This window comes from Schistocerca americana, chromosome 10, assembly GCF_021461395.2.
Source record: "Schistocerca americana isolate TAMUIC-IGC-003095 chromosome 10, iqSchAmer2.1, whole genome shotgun sequence".
Lineage (NCBI taxonomy): Eukaryota > Metazoa > Arthropoda > Insecta > Orthoptera > Acrididae > Schistocerca > Schistocerca americana.
In genome coordinates, this window is record NC_060128.1 from 143424147 (window position 1) to 143438290 (window position 14144).

Genomic DNA, 14144 nt, shown 5'->3' on the forward strand with positions numbered 1-14144 from the left:
TGAAACCAGTTATAAACTGTTCTAATCGAAGGCGCAGAGTCACTGTAATGTTTATCAAGCTTCTCTTTAGTCTCCTGAGGCATTACGCCTTTCATAAAGTAATGTTTAATCACCACACGAAATTCTTCTTCGTCCATCTTTCGACAATCACTTGACTTCCGTGACTCACACGAATGCCAAACACAACGAAATAGCCCAACATGGCTGAAACTTGGTGTGCGTTCTTTCCAAAGATGCTATTAACTAAACATGACCTGTATACACACCAGTGGCGCCATCTCTCGGACTTTGCACAGACTTTTCAAATGCCCCTCACAGCTGAAATGGACTGGTCTTCCAGAGTCCTGACCTGAACCCACCGAAACACCTTCAGGATGAGTTACAACATTTACTTAACAAGAAACCCCAGCATCCAACATCACTACCTTCTTGTATTTCAGCTCATGATAGAGAATGGGCTGCAATTCCTTCACAGACATTCAGGCACCTCATTTGAAGTGTCCCCAACTTAGTGCAGCCCATCAAAAAGGTGAAGGTTGGGCACACCCCATATTAATGTCCACAAATATGTGTCCTGATACTTAAGATCAGATAGTGTATGACCAGACATTCAAATAATAATTATAAATACAGGAAACAAGATAGAAGGTGTAATGGCAGTGTTGGTTCAGTGATGTGGGAACCGAAAATTGTCACTGAAATATGCACAAGAAAGATAAAAATACCAGCTTCAAACCAAAGCAACTAAAGTGCCTGCATCGATTTTAAGCTTGCATGTGTGTTATTTCTCTACGTGCAAGGCACGAAAGGTACTGTTCTCTTGTCTGCATGTTCGGTGTTAAATTGTATCACTTAAAGAAAGATGGAAGAATTGCAAGCATTCAGACCCAGTAATTCTTTCGTCAAGAAATAGACAGCAGCTACAGATGGAAGAAAGAAAAAGTGTAAGTGAGACAAGTCATTCAGATCCAAGGACTGAGATGAACTGGAATCAATAACTTTCATTTTTAAGTTCTACCATGCTCTATTCAGCTGTCCCTGTTGTAAATCATAATTCTGAGTGAATTTACGGTAAACACTTTTGACAAGACTCATATCATCTGTACATTCTTTTTCTGAATTATAATTCAGAAAAAGAATGTACAGATGATATGAGTCTTGTCAAAAGTGTTAACCCTTTTGTTTATACCTATTAAGATCTTCACTCTGTTAGCAGTTTTTATTACTAGTAAACCTTCACTTTCCCAATATTCATATGGTTCATATTTCATTTTGGGCTAACCTTTTTGACACATCTGCAGTGGTTTATACGTGAACATTAAAACACTAGTGGTTTTATTGTTAAATACTGCTGTGTATGTATTTCATATAAAACTCCTTTACTTTCGTTTTGTACAAGTATGAGATGATGGGAAAGAAATAATGTGTTGTCTTAATGGTTTACAAAAGAAGATAATTTAAGATTAGACTACTCATTTTGTTGCAGAGAGCTATGGATACGCTGGGGTTCATGCAGGACGAGGTGATGAGTGTCTTCAAGATTGTTGCTTCCGTACTGAAGCTAGGCAACATCACTTTTGTGCCAACGAATAATATTGATGGCACAGAAGGCTGTACTGTAAACAATGATTATGGTGAGAATTTATACTTTTCAGTATTGTTTTATACCAGATAATATGTTAAAAATGAGACAGTTCTTTCAACTGGTGGCATACTAGCTAGAATTACAAAAAATATATATAATATTTATAACTTTGTTATTGGAAGCTAGGACCAAATGTTATTCATACACATCACATCCTGTTGTTCTTCCACAATGCTGTGGGTACAGTTCTGAAACATTATTGTGAGGGAAAGGCAACACTTCACAATATAGAGGACACATTGAGCTGCAACTGGGCACATAATGCAGTACTATAAAGTTCTGGGCGCAATGTAAAAAATGGAAGGAGTAAACATAATAGTTCAACTGCTGCTCTGTTGATAGGCACAGAAATTAGTATGATATCTGTGCTAAGTTTTTGGATAGTGCTAACTGATAAACAAGAATGTACACATACACATATGTGACTGCATTGTCCCAGCACTGTAGCCCAGCTGCTGAAACCGAGTTTTGTTACCAGAAACAAAAAACATTAAGGAACAAATGCGCTCGGTAGTGAGTGTAGGAGTTGCAGGTGTCTTAAAGGCCCAGGACTGGGCCCAGTCAGATGAGACATTTTTGAAATATATCTCTGTGGTCACACTACATGTGTCCAAGTGGCAGCTGAGTTCATTCCATACCTTCTGTAGGAACATCTTGTCATCACAGTGACATTGATGCATTCCCTGAGCAGGTCCGGTGTCATTAGCAGCAGTGGTATGTAAATGTGGTCCTTAAGGCCAGGTTCTCATTCAAATGAGCAAGGAAGTAGGCAAAGTTTGGAACTTTTATTTTTTTGAAACAATAAAAAACGATACAAAGGAACTGTTTGGGGATTATGATTGGCCATACTTTGTACTTTATTTTAGATTTCCAATTTTTTTAAAAAATTACAACCGTAGTTATGGTTTGGTCAAGGGCCTGTGAGTTTGAAGTACGCAGACTGCGTGCAGTGTAGCCCCTCAGGAGTTATCTGAAATAAAAAATGGATAACATCTGTTGATACTAAATTAAATTCAGGGGAGTTTATACCTACTCAAAATGAAATAATCTTAAATTTAACAATTTGGTACTAACTCAAACTTTGAGTTCGATTTTTGGTTTTTTTCCCACTCTTTATGGCTTCACAAAAAATAGTTAATAATAACAAATTTCATGTGTTGTAGGTATAAACTCCCAGAAAAAGTGTTTACTTCTCTGGCATCAAAGGTAGATGTTAATAAGTTGAACCGTTTTTATTTTATGCTGTATGCAGTTCTGGAAAATTGTTTCTCAAAAAAACTAGTATAAAATATAAGGAAAACTTTTATATGTATTATTAGTTCAATTTGCATAAAATTACACATTATTATATATTTTTGATGTCGCTGAACACAAATCTGAAGTTCGATTTTCAAAATTCAAAATGGCTCATTAGCAATTGCTTTGTTCTTCTTGAGGAGAAAAGCTGATCTGGCTGACTGGATATGCTGCATTTGGCAGCTTCAACACATTGTTTATCAGCTTTTTTGGCGAGTGTGTTTGCATGCATACTGCAGTACAAATCATTTTGTAAACATGCGTCCTGCCACAGCAAGTTTTCTACCTGAGCCAGGCATCTCTGGTTTAGAGTGTCCCATGGCAGCTGTGACACAGTTTTGAACAATAGGCTGTAGAAACTTTTGCAACACATGGATCAATAAACCTTTACGTCCCAACATTCTAGAAATGTATACTTCACAAAAAATGACTGTGAACCTAGCCTTAATGTACCCCCAAAGGAAAAACTGTTAAACTGTTGAGTCAGGCAATCTGCACGTGAAGGGAACACAGGCACATCATATTCACCACTACACCCAATTGAGCAATGCAAAAGTTCGTCATTTAGGCAGTGACAAACATTGATGCTGCAATGCTACAATGAGGGGGTGTTCCATCACAGTATCTTCCACACAGTTCATGACTTTTGTGGACCATTTTTTGGACTGCATACAAAATTTTCCCTTACGCTCTTCACAGTTGCATCTGGAACACTTGGTAAGCCAGTACTTTTCTGTTTACCGAGGCAACTAGTATCCCTAAATTGTCTATACCAGTGCACAATGCTCTGTTTACATGGAAGTTCTGTTTCATAATTACTCTTGAATGCCCACTGCACTATTGTAACAGATAAACATCTTGCATATTCCAACACACAAAAACTCTTTTCTTGCTTTGTTGGTTGGCACAGTGCAAACTAGGTGAGTTTTTGGTTCTATTTGTGCACCACTCCTGTTTGTACATTTAATACTTTGGAAAATATAAAATGAATCTACATCTACAGCTACATAGATGCTCCACAAGTCACCATACGGACTGTGATGGAGGGTCCTCTGCTCAAATACTAATTATTTCCTTTGCTGTTCCTCTTGCAAATAGAGTGAGTGAAAAACAACTGTCTATATGCTTCTGTATGAGCTTCTCGAATCTTATCTTCATGGTCCTTACGTGCAATGTATGTTAGCAGCAGTAGAATTGTTTGGCAGTCAGCTTCAGATACTGGTTCTCTAAATTTTCTCAATGGTGTTTCTCAAAAACAATGTCACCTTCCCTCCAGGAATTCCCATTTGAACTCTCCTAGGATCTCTGCAACATTTACATGTTGTTTGAACCTACCAGTAACAAATCTGGCAGACCACTTCTCCGCTTCTGAATTGCTTCGATCTCTTCCTTCAGTCCAACCTAGTACAGATCCCAAACACTTTTATCAGTACTCAAGAATATGTCACACCAACATCCTATATGTGGTCCCCTTTACAAGTGAACCACACTTTTCTAAAATACTCCCAATAAACCAAAGTTGACCATTCGTCTTCCCTGCCACAGTTCTCATATAATCCTTCCATTCCATTTCATATCGCTTTGTGATGTCGTGGTCAGATATTGAAATGACTTGACTGTGTCAACCAGGACACTAGTAATACTGAAACAGAACATTATAGGTTTGTTCTTCCTATGCATCCACATTAACTTACATTTTTCCACATTTAGAACTAGTTGCCATTCATCTCACCAACTAGAAACCTCGTTTAAGTCATCTTGAATCATTTACAGTAGCCCTGCATTGCCCATCTGGCCATGCAGGTGACATTGATGCACGCAAGAAGAATGAAAAGGTTTCAGATCCTGGAATTGGTGGCATCAATGTTTGGGCTTTAAATTAGTACTGAAAGACAGAGTATGTATCCATAGGAAGTAAGATCCATAAATCCCAAGATCTGTCTGTAAACTATATCAGATGAAAGCATGTAAACAGTTAAAATATCTTGGAACAGTGTTTACTGCAGTAACATTAATGGAAGTGCAGATTAACACACACTGCAGGCGAGAAGCAGGTGCTGTAACTCTCTAAACCCTGTATTAAGATCTAGGGAGATCATCAACAACTAAAACTAAGACTCTATAAAACATTAATTACGCCATTGGTACTATATATGGCTGTCAAACCTGGAGGACTTAAAAACAAGACCATAAACAACTACTTACATTTGAGGAAAAGGTCCTCAGGAAAATATATGAGCAGGTCTGGGTTCCAACGACTGGAGAATGAAGAATGAGCCAAAATACAGAACTATAATAACTGTGCAAGAAGCCTATTATCATTATAGTGATGAAAGGCAAAAGACTTCAGTTGGTGGACATGTAGTGACAATGAAACAAGTGAGATGGTCCAAAATTGCAATGGATTTGATCCCATCAGGGGGCAGAGCAGTGGGAGTAACTAGGGAGGGATGGACTGATGGATGGATGGTTGGATGGATGGATGGACCTACCTCACCTTGTTCACAGATGGAGAATTGAGGGGTATCATATTGTCTAACCCTGTGGGGCTGTGGTGGTGGGCTTTGCTGTTACAACAGCATGTGCGGACAAATTGTGCTCACTTTTTTGTGTATATTGTTTTTTTTTGTTATTATTTTATATATAATTTATTTAATTTCTTTAAAAATGTAAACAGTTCTATGAAAAAGACAGATTGCTACTCACTGTAAACATGACATATTGAGTTGCAGACAGATACAACAAAAAGACCATTACACATCCAGCTTTCAGTCAAAGCCTTCTTCAGAAAAGAAAACACACACACATTCCCACAAGCGGGGGCACACCTCACACACACACACACACACACACACACACACACACATACACACACACACACACACACACACACACACGGCTGCTATCTCCGGCCACTGCAGCCAGAATGCAACTGCCGCGTTGAACAAAATCGACAATCTGGAATGGGATGGGAAGGATGGATAGCAGGTTATGAGTAGGGAGAGACAAGAGGGCTGCCTGGAGGAGCATGTAGGGACTAGACAGTGGTAGGACCAGGCACAGTGTCAGGAGGCTGTGAGGAGGAGGAAGAGCGGGAAGGGGAAAAGATCAGTGGGTTTGTGGACGGTGAGAGGTATGCAGTGAGGGTGACTGGACGAGAGTATGGAGGAGGTGGATTGACTGAGGGGGAGGAAACTTCTGAGGTCGTCAGTCCCCTAGAACTTAGAACTACTTAAACCTAACTAACCTAAGGACATCACACACATCAATGCCTGAGGCAGGATTCGAACCTGCGACCGTAGCGGTCGCGCAGTTCCAGACTGTAGCGCCTAGAACCGCTCGGCCACTCCAGCCGGCCACCCGACTGTTTTCACCCCTTCTGTCCTATCACTTCCTCCCAGTTCACACTCCCTCATCCTCATTGTATGCCACTGTCTGCCAATGCACCCACTGATCTTTTCTTGTTTTGTGCTGATCTTCTTTTCAACAAAAAAGAAAAAAAAAAAAAGAAAAAACTTCTAAATGTGAACTTTAGGCCAAAAACCCTTTTTGTAGGGTAGAAAACACACATACCTTCACACAAGCACAAATCAGACACATACATCATCAGTGGCCAGAGTCAATGGTCGTGTGTGTGAGTTCTGCTTATGTGAGTGTTTTCTGCACAACAGAAAGGCCTTTTGGGCGAATGCTTAAATGTATAGCAGTCTTCCTTTTGTTGTGCCTCTTTGTGACTCAGTATCTCCTCTGCATCATGAGTAACAATCTGTCATTTCCATAATGTTGTCATTTTTCTTAAATTATTTGCATTCTGCCAGGAGTTTCTTTACTATAACCATGAATGTGAGAAAAGTGTCAAATCTCAGATTGTATGAGTTATTTTATTGTGATTAATGTGTGACATATCACATAGTTCAACAACAGATCAACTGGAAAACAAAAGTTTTTAAATGAGTGTGACATTTTTCCACTGTGGCCATAATTTTATTAGATATTCTCAATCACATCACAGACATACATCTAACTTCAGCATATTCAGATAGTACAAAGATTTTCATAATCAACTTGGGATGATCTAGCCAGAACAAAGAATTTGCTTACTCCTGACAAAGAATTAAAGAAGTGACTCCTAAGCAGACAAACTAAGACACTGTGATTATCAAATGTGAATTATGAACTTTTTCTAGTGCACTATTGGTGAGTATATATAATTTATGGTTACACACCAGAACATCTGAGAAACCCCTAGTGTCATTTCATTTATTTTAGTTACATCCATTTTTTTAAGTGAAGAATAAATTTAAATAAAAATATAAATTTTATTGTGAAGGAAAATAAAGAAACTAAAATAGTCACAATAATTATTTTAAGTAATTGCAGTTGTATGTTGGAACATTCCAGAATAAAAGTTGACTAGTTTTTCACAAATGTATTTTTAACGAAACAGAGTATTTGCTGACAAGAAGATGGTAAGAACCTTTTAAATCTGTTGATGACAATTTATTTTCACAATTTTTTTGTTTTTGACAAAATTTTCACTATTTGTTTTGCTTACAGAATTATGTTGCAGAATTTTTTACTTAACGAACATGCTTTTTTAATAATCCAGCTGCATTTACATGATCAAAAAGTAGATGATTAACTAATGAATTGTAGTGTTAAACAACTTAAGTTTATGTAAAATATGGGAAAGGCAACCACTTACCTATAAAGGACTGGTGTGTGGCACACCAAACCACTTTATAGAAAACTGTAAACGCTAGCTTTTGAGCTCTTGCTCTCTTTCTAGTGAGAGTACCCACATTCACTCACATAGTCACGTATACACCAAAACATACATGCTCACAGTAACAACTGCAAGCTGCGAGCAAGAGCTTGATAGTTAATTTTAACTATTTTCCATTATATGTTTCTGGTTGCCTTTCCTTTATTTTATGTATTTTTCAATCCAGGAATTTCCATAATTGTCATTTAAACAAAGTTTCATGAATTTGCAAGTTTACATGACATTTAGTAAGACTCAAACTAATTAAATAATGGAATGTTATGCTGTTTTTGACTTATGTTTATCTTCAAAAATCATGTACTTACTTCCTCTCTATTTTAAAGTGAAATTAATAGGATCACTAGCTTTGAAGAATATTATTTTTGCATATTGACATTAAAGAAAGTCATTGATGCTGTATAAGCTCCAATTAATCATATGTTCGTCGGAAGATGTGTATTGTTCATTCCAGGACTGAAATGGTATCAGACGCTTGAAATCCCAAAGTGGTATCAGTCTCTTCATTTTGTTAATCGGTGTAGTCTTGGTACATTACATGCTGTTGTTCTTGGGTAGCAAGCAGTGGCTGCAGGAATATACACTTTTGCAGAGCTGTTTGAAGTGTGTCAGCTGCTGGGGACGGACATGGCCAGCCTGACCGCAGGCCTCACGCAACGCACAGTGGCAGTGTGTGTGTCGTCCAAATGCTGCTCACCAGTGCCACGATCTGTTGCGTCTGGCCTCAACACGCCCTCCCGCAGTGTTGCCAGAGGTAGTCTGTTCTGAGTTGCCAGAAGCATTCTTCCTGCAAAAGTCACACGAGAAACAGCTTTTACTGATGCACTTCCCAAAAATAGGAAGCGTGTTTTTTAAGTAAGTACCATTTTGAAATTTAAAAAAGACGTGCAAAGGTATCTCAATAATTTTATTTTTACATGAAAGCCTGTACCTTAATCTCTGTACTGACGCCATTACAGTCTGATTCTTCCTTGTTTACAATGTGTACTGAGTGTTTAAGATGCCTCCGATAATCGTGAGTCCCGTCGACTGTGAAGTACGGGCTGTTACAAGATTTCTTAGTGCTAAAGGCCTAAAAGCGATTGATATTCATCATGAGATCTGTGCAGTTTACGAAGAAAACATTATGAGTGATGGAATGGTAAGAAAGTGGGTGAGGGCATTTAAAGATGGCCACACAAGTGTGCTTGATGAACAACAGAGTGAGAGTCCTTCGGTCATTAATGAAAGTTTGATGCAGGAAGTGGACAATAAGGTGAGAGAAAACAGACACTTAACAATTTCTTCCTTGCAGGATGACTTTCTTAATGTTTCTCGTAGTGTTTTGTATGTCATTGTAACCGAGCACTTGAATTACCAAAAATTGTGCGCACATTGGGTACTGAAAATGTTGACGGATGTGCACAAAACCAAATGTTTAGACAGTGGATTGACTTTCCTTGAGTGGTACCACAATGACTGATGATTTCTTAAGCCAAACTGTTACGGGCGATGAAACATGGGTGGCCTACGTCACACCAGAATCAAAGCAACAGTCCATGGAAGTTGAGTAAGGGCATTGTTTTGCTGCAAGACAATGCCCGTCCAAATGTGGCGAATCAGACTAAAGATCTTTTCAATGGGAAACTCTAGATCATTCTCCGTAGAGCCCCGATCTTGCGCCCAGTGACTACCATCTGTTTCTGCACTTGAAGAAACACCTGGGCAGTCAGTGTCTTCAAGATGATGATGAAGTCAAAACAGTGGTGATGCAGTGGTTAACAAGTCAGGTGGCAGACTTCTATGAGGAGGGTATTCAAAAACTGGTACAACATTATGACAAGTGCCTCAATATTCACAGAAATTATGTAGAAAAGTAGATTAAGGTACAAACTTTCATGTAAAGACAAAATTATTGAGATATCTTAGCACGTCTTTTTTTTAAATTTCAAAATGGTACTTACTTAAAAAACACACCTCGTATTAATATAGCACTCACTAGCTAAGAAGCAAGCTCTCCAGTGTATTAGCAGAGAAGTAATTGCCCCCATAGCGCCACGGATGGTGTAGTTGTAAAATCCCTCCCCTTTACAACCATTCTTTCTGTTGAAAAACTGGATATAAAGATTGTAGCTTTGGTTGTTTTCATAGGATTATTACCCTATACTTTAGACAGTACAGTGAGGTGACAAAAGTCACGGGATAGCAGTATGCACATTTACAGATGGCAGTAGTATCACATACACTAGGTATAAAAGGGCAGTGCATTGGGTGAGCTGTCATTTGTACTCATGTGTTTCATGTGAAAAGTTTCCAACTTGATTATGTTCGCACGACGGGAATTAATAGGCTTTGAACATGGAATGGTAGTAGGAGCTAGACACATGGGACATTCAACTTCAGAAGTCATTAGGCAGTTCAATATTCCAAGATCCACAGTGTCAGTAGTGTGCTGAGAATACCAAATTTCAGACATTGCCCTTCACGACTGACAATACTGTGACCGACGGCTCACTTAATGACTGAGAGCGCTGGAATTTGCATTTGGTTGTTGGTGCCAACTGACAAGCATGAAGCGTGCTGCGTGAAATAACCACAGAAATCAATATGAGATGTACAACAAACATATCCGTTAGGACATTGCGTTCAAATTTTGCATTAATGGGCTGTGATAGCAGATGACCAACGCGAGTGCCTTGCTAACAGCACGACATCGACTGCAGTGCCTCTCCTGGGATCGTGATGATACCTGTTGGGCCCTACATGACTAGGAAACCTTGGCCTGGACAGCTGGATCCCAATTCCAGTTGGTAAGAGCTGACAGTAGGGTTCAAATGTGGTGCAGACCTCATGATGCCGTGGACCAAGTAGTCAACAATGCACTATGCAAGCTGGCCATGGATCCATAACGGTGTGTGCTGTGTTTACATAGAATGGACTGGATTCTCTGGTCCAACCAAACTGATCATTGACTGGAAATGGCTATGTTCAGCTACTTGGAGACCATTTGCAGCCATCCATGGACTTCATTTTTTGTGGATGACAGTGCACCATTCACCAGGCCACTACTGTGCACGATTGGTGTGGAACCTTCGGGCAATTGAAGCAAACGATTTGGCCACCCAGATCGCCCACATGAATCCCATCGAGCATTTATGGGACGTAATCGAGGGGTCAGCTCATGCACAAAATCCTGCAGTGGCAACACTTTTGCAATTATGGACAGCTATAGAGGCAGCCTGGCTCAGTATTTCTGCAGGGGGCTTCCAATGACTTGTTGAGTCCATATCATGTCGAATTGCTGCACTACACTGGGGAAAAGGAGGTTGGACTTGATATTAAGAGGTAGCTCATGACTTTTGTCACCTGATTGTATATAAGGAATATTCAGTTCTAAGTCTTTTATGGCACTAAATCCTTCAAACCGAAATTGCCTACCTGTTTAGTCTATGCTGGAACTGCTGCAAAGTTCCTGATTACTAGATAAAAGCTCAGATGGTATCTATATTTAAAAAGAGGTGATAAACACATGACAACAACTATATACATAGTATATGGAACAGTAATTAATGAAAATTACATTTTATACCAGACATGTCTTTGATCAAAGACCGACGACATTTAAGATAACGTCAGTCATGCACAGACATAATTGTTTCCTTTAATTTTGAGACACACATCACATCCATTGATTAAAAAGACAGAAACGGCCTCTAAGGATAATCTCTCCATCTTGTGGATGCTGTGAAACGTTTTCATTATGACACACAAATAACATTGATAAAAGAGAACCTACTATCTGAGGAAATGTTTATTAACCAAGGAGATTGTCAGGACTGTAATTTGTCCCCCATAATTTTTAATGTAATGTAGATGATATAACTAGAAAGTACAATGTTATTTGTTGATGATCAGGTTACTGTTCAGCAAACAGAGGATGACTTTCATATAGCTGTGTATTACCGTCTATAGATCTACTTCGTATATAATATTAAAATCTTTCAATGAAAAATGAGAACTGTGGCTTTTATAGTTACAGTGGCAAAGTTCTGTAAAAAATGCATCTGAAAAGGCCGCACACAGAATCATGATTGAGGGGGAGAAGGAGGGGGGGGGGGGGCGGGGTTCTTGGTGCTCAGTTCCTATTTGAGCTAGGAACATCAGGTCTAAGGTTTTAGTCTGGACCATTGGCTATTTGTATAGCTCTTTGAACACCTGTCTTAATATAACTATATTATTATAATAGAGGGAAACATTCCACGTGGGAAAAATTTATCAAAAAACAAAGATGATGTGACTTTCCAAATGAAAACGCTGGCAGGTCGAAAGACACACAAACATACACACAAAATTCAAGCTTTCGCAAAAAACTGTTGCCTCATCAGGAAAGAGGGAAGGAGAGGGAAAGATGAAAGGATGTGGGTTTTAAGGGAGAGGGTAAGGAGTCATTCCAATCCTGGGAGCCAGTATTTATCTTTGTGCCTACAAAGCATGCCTGTGTAGCGCTACATATATTCGACGGCAGAAGTTAGTTGTGGCGGCACCTACCAACATTTTTCAGAACTTCCACTTACTTTGCACTCGATTCTAAGCCGCAGGCAGTTTTTTTAATTACAAAAACCGGAAAAAAATTGTGGCTTAGATTCGAGTAAATACGGTAGATCAGTAGAGTTCAGGGACTTCAAACACTTTCTAGTCACTGGATATCAGCTGAGTAACAAATTGGTCTGGAACATTTCAAAGCTTCTAAAGCTGTGCAAATTGGCAGTCGGTGATGTGAATGTGAAGTGAAAACATGAACGAAAAACCACAGCTAAATCATGACCATGTAGACTTCACGTATTGATGGAAAGGGACCGTCAACCGTGCGGAGGACAGTTGAAAAAAATTTGATCCGCTAGTGTTCTGTGTTTGGCCATTATCAGTCTTACAGATTTATTAATAACAACACTGTGTGTAGCATTCTAAATTCATTACATACTGAACATCATGTACTGTTGTTTGGATTTTTTAAAATGAGTGATGAAGCAATTCACAGGCATCACCTGTGACCCCTCAGAGAAAAAGGGTTCCAGTATGTGGTAAAATATTTATGACATTTAGTTTCATAGGCGCTCAGTATGAAGCACAATGACTTGGCAAAAAGATACAAGACTGGTGCTGTAAATTTGTTCCAAATTGTCAAATTGTGATAGTTATGTTTCCACACACAATGCATTCATTCTTCCACTGCTTACAGCATTTCTGCATGTGGCAATTTTTTTTTCCTGTGACAGTGTGCCGGAACTCTCCCTTACTTGTCAGAGTGCAAGAATGTATCTGGAGTAAACTGCTTGTCTGCCACATTGTCATCTGAATCTGATGGAATAGGGCAGAGCGCAAGGACATACTTCAAGATCAAAAATTATTTGTCCACTAACATGTCATAGCAAATAGTTTTCTCCCATGACAAACAGTTTGTTAATCACACAAGCACTCTTGATTTTATATCTTTTATAATGTTTTATCCTTTATAATGTTTCATTTGCATTCAGGATAAGCATTCCAGTTACTCTCCAAAGAAAAAAAAAAGCATACAATTGTGTGTATCGTACATGGACAATGACAAATTAGCAAAATTGCATGGGTCTATAGCATTTACTTTACACTTTTGCTATAAAATTCTGTGTGCCCCTACACTGCGACTTAGTGTGCTGGTGTTTTCTGTTAAGTTTTTTTGTCGAGTTTAATTGCTTCAAATATTGTTGATAGGCATCATTATTGCAACTACACCAAGTTCGAGACTTTACTGGTATATATATCACTGGGCTTGAGTTTAATTGCTTCAGATATTGTTGTTAGACATCAATATTGCAACAGTTCTGAGTCCAACGCTTTCCCAGTTCATATATCACTGGGCCCAGTCCTCAGACAGAAACACTGTGTGTGTGTGTCTTCTATACCGTGTGACTAGATCATATTAGATTAGAGTCAGTTTTCATTTCATGGACCCAAAAAATGAGATGATTCTCGTGAGTGTGGAACATGTCAGAAAGTATAACATAAAAACATAAAACACTTGAATATAATACTTACTACTCTGATGATTTGTCAGGAGATAGTCGGAATAGGTTAATACAGTACAGTAAACTGGAACAGCTAATATTTACAGAATTAACACACTGTCAGAATGAAACACTGTTATGTACTATTAATAAATTTATCATACACAAAATACCTAATCTTGACTGTTGTGACCAAGTATTGTCAAAACTGGAATCTAACAGATATTTTTACTTAAGCTGGCTTAACGGTCTCTGTTAAGATATTCATCTACGGAGTAGAAGGAGTTGCCTATCAAAAAGTCTTTCAAACTCTGTTTGAACCGTGTTTTATCTGAAACCAAGCTTTTAATGGTTGCTGGCAATTTATTAAAAATGTATGTTCCTGAATTTTGGAGTA

At 38.7% G+C, this 14144-nt stretch overlaps 1 protein-coding gene across 1 annotated transcript in view; it reads left to right on the forward strand.

The window, feature by feature from the left end:
- LOC124552612 (unconventional myosin-Ia) overlaps positions 1–14144 on the forward strand; it is a 730641-nt gene that overhangs the window by 516855 nt on the left and 199642 nt on the right. Inside the window, exon 11 of the mRNA XM_047126936.1 lies at positions 1487–1634. Coding sequence (XP_046982892.1) covers positions 1487–1634 — 148 coding nt within the window. The remainder of the gene's footprint in view (positions 1–1486; positions 1635–14144) is intronic.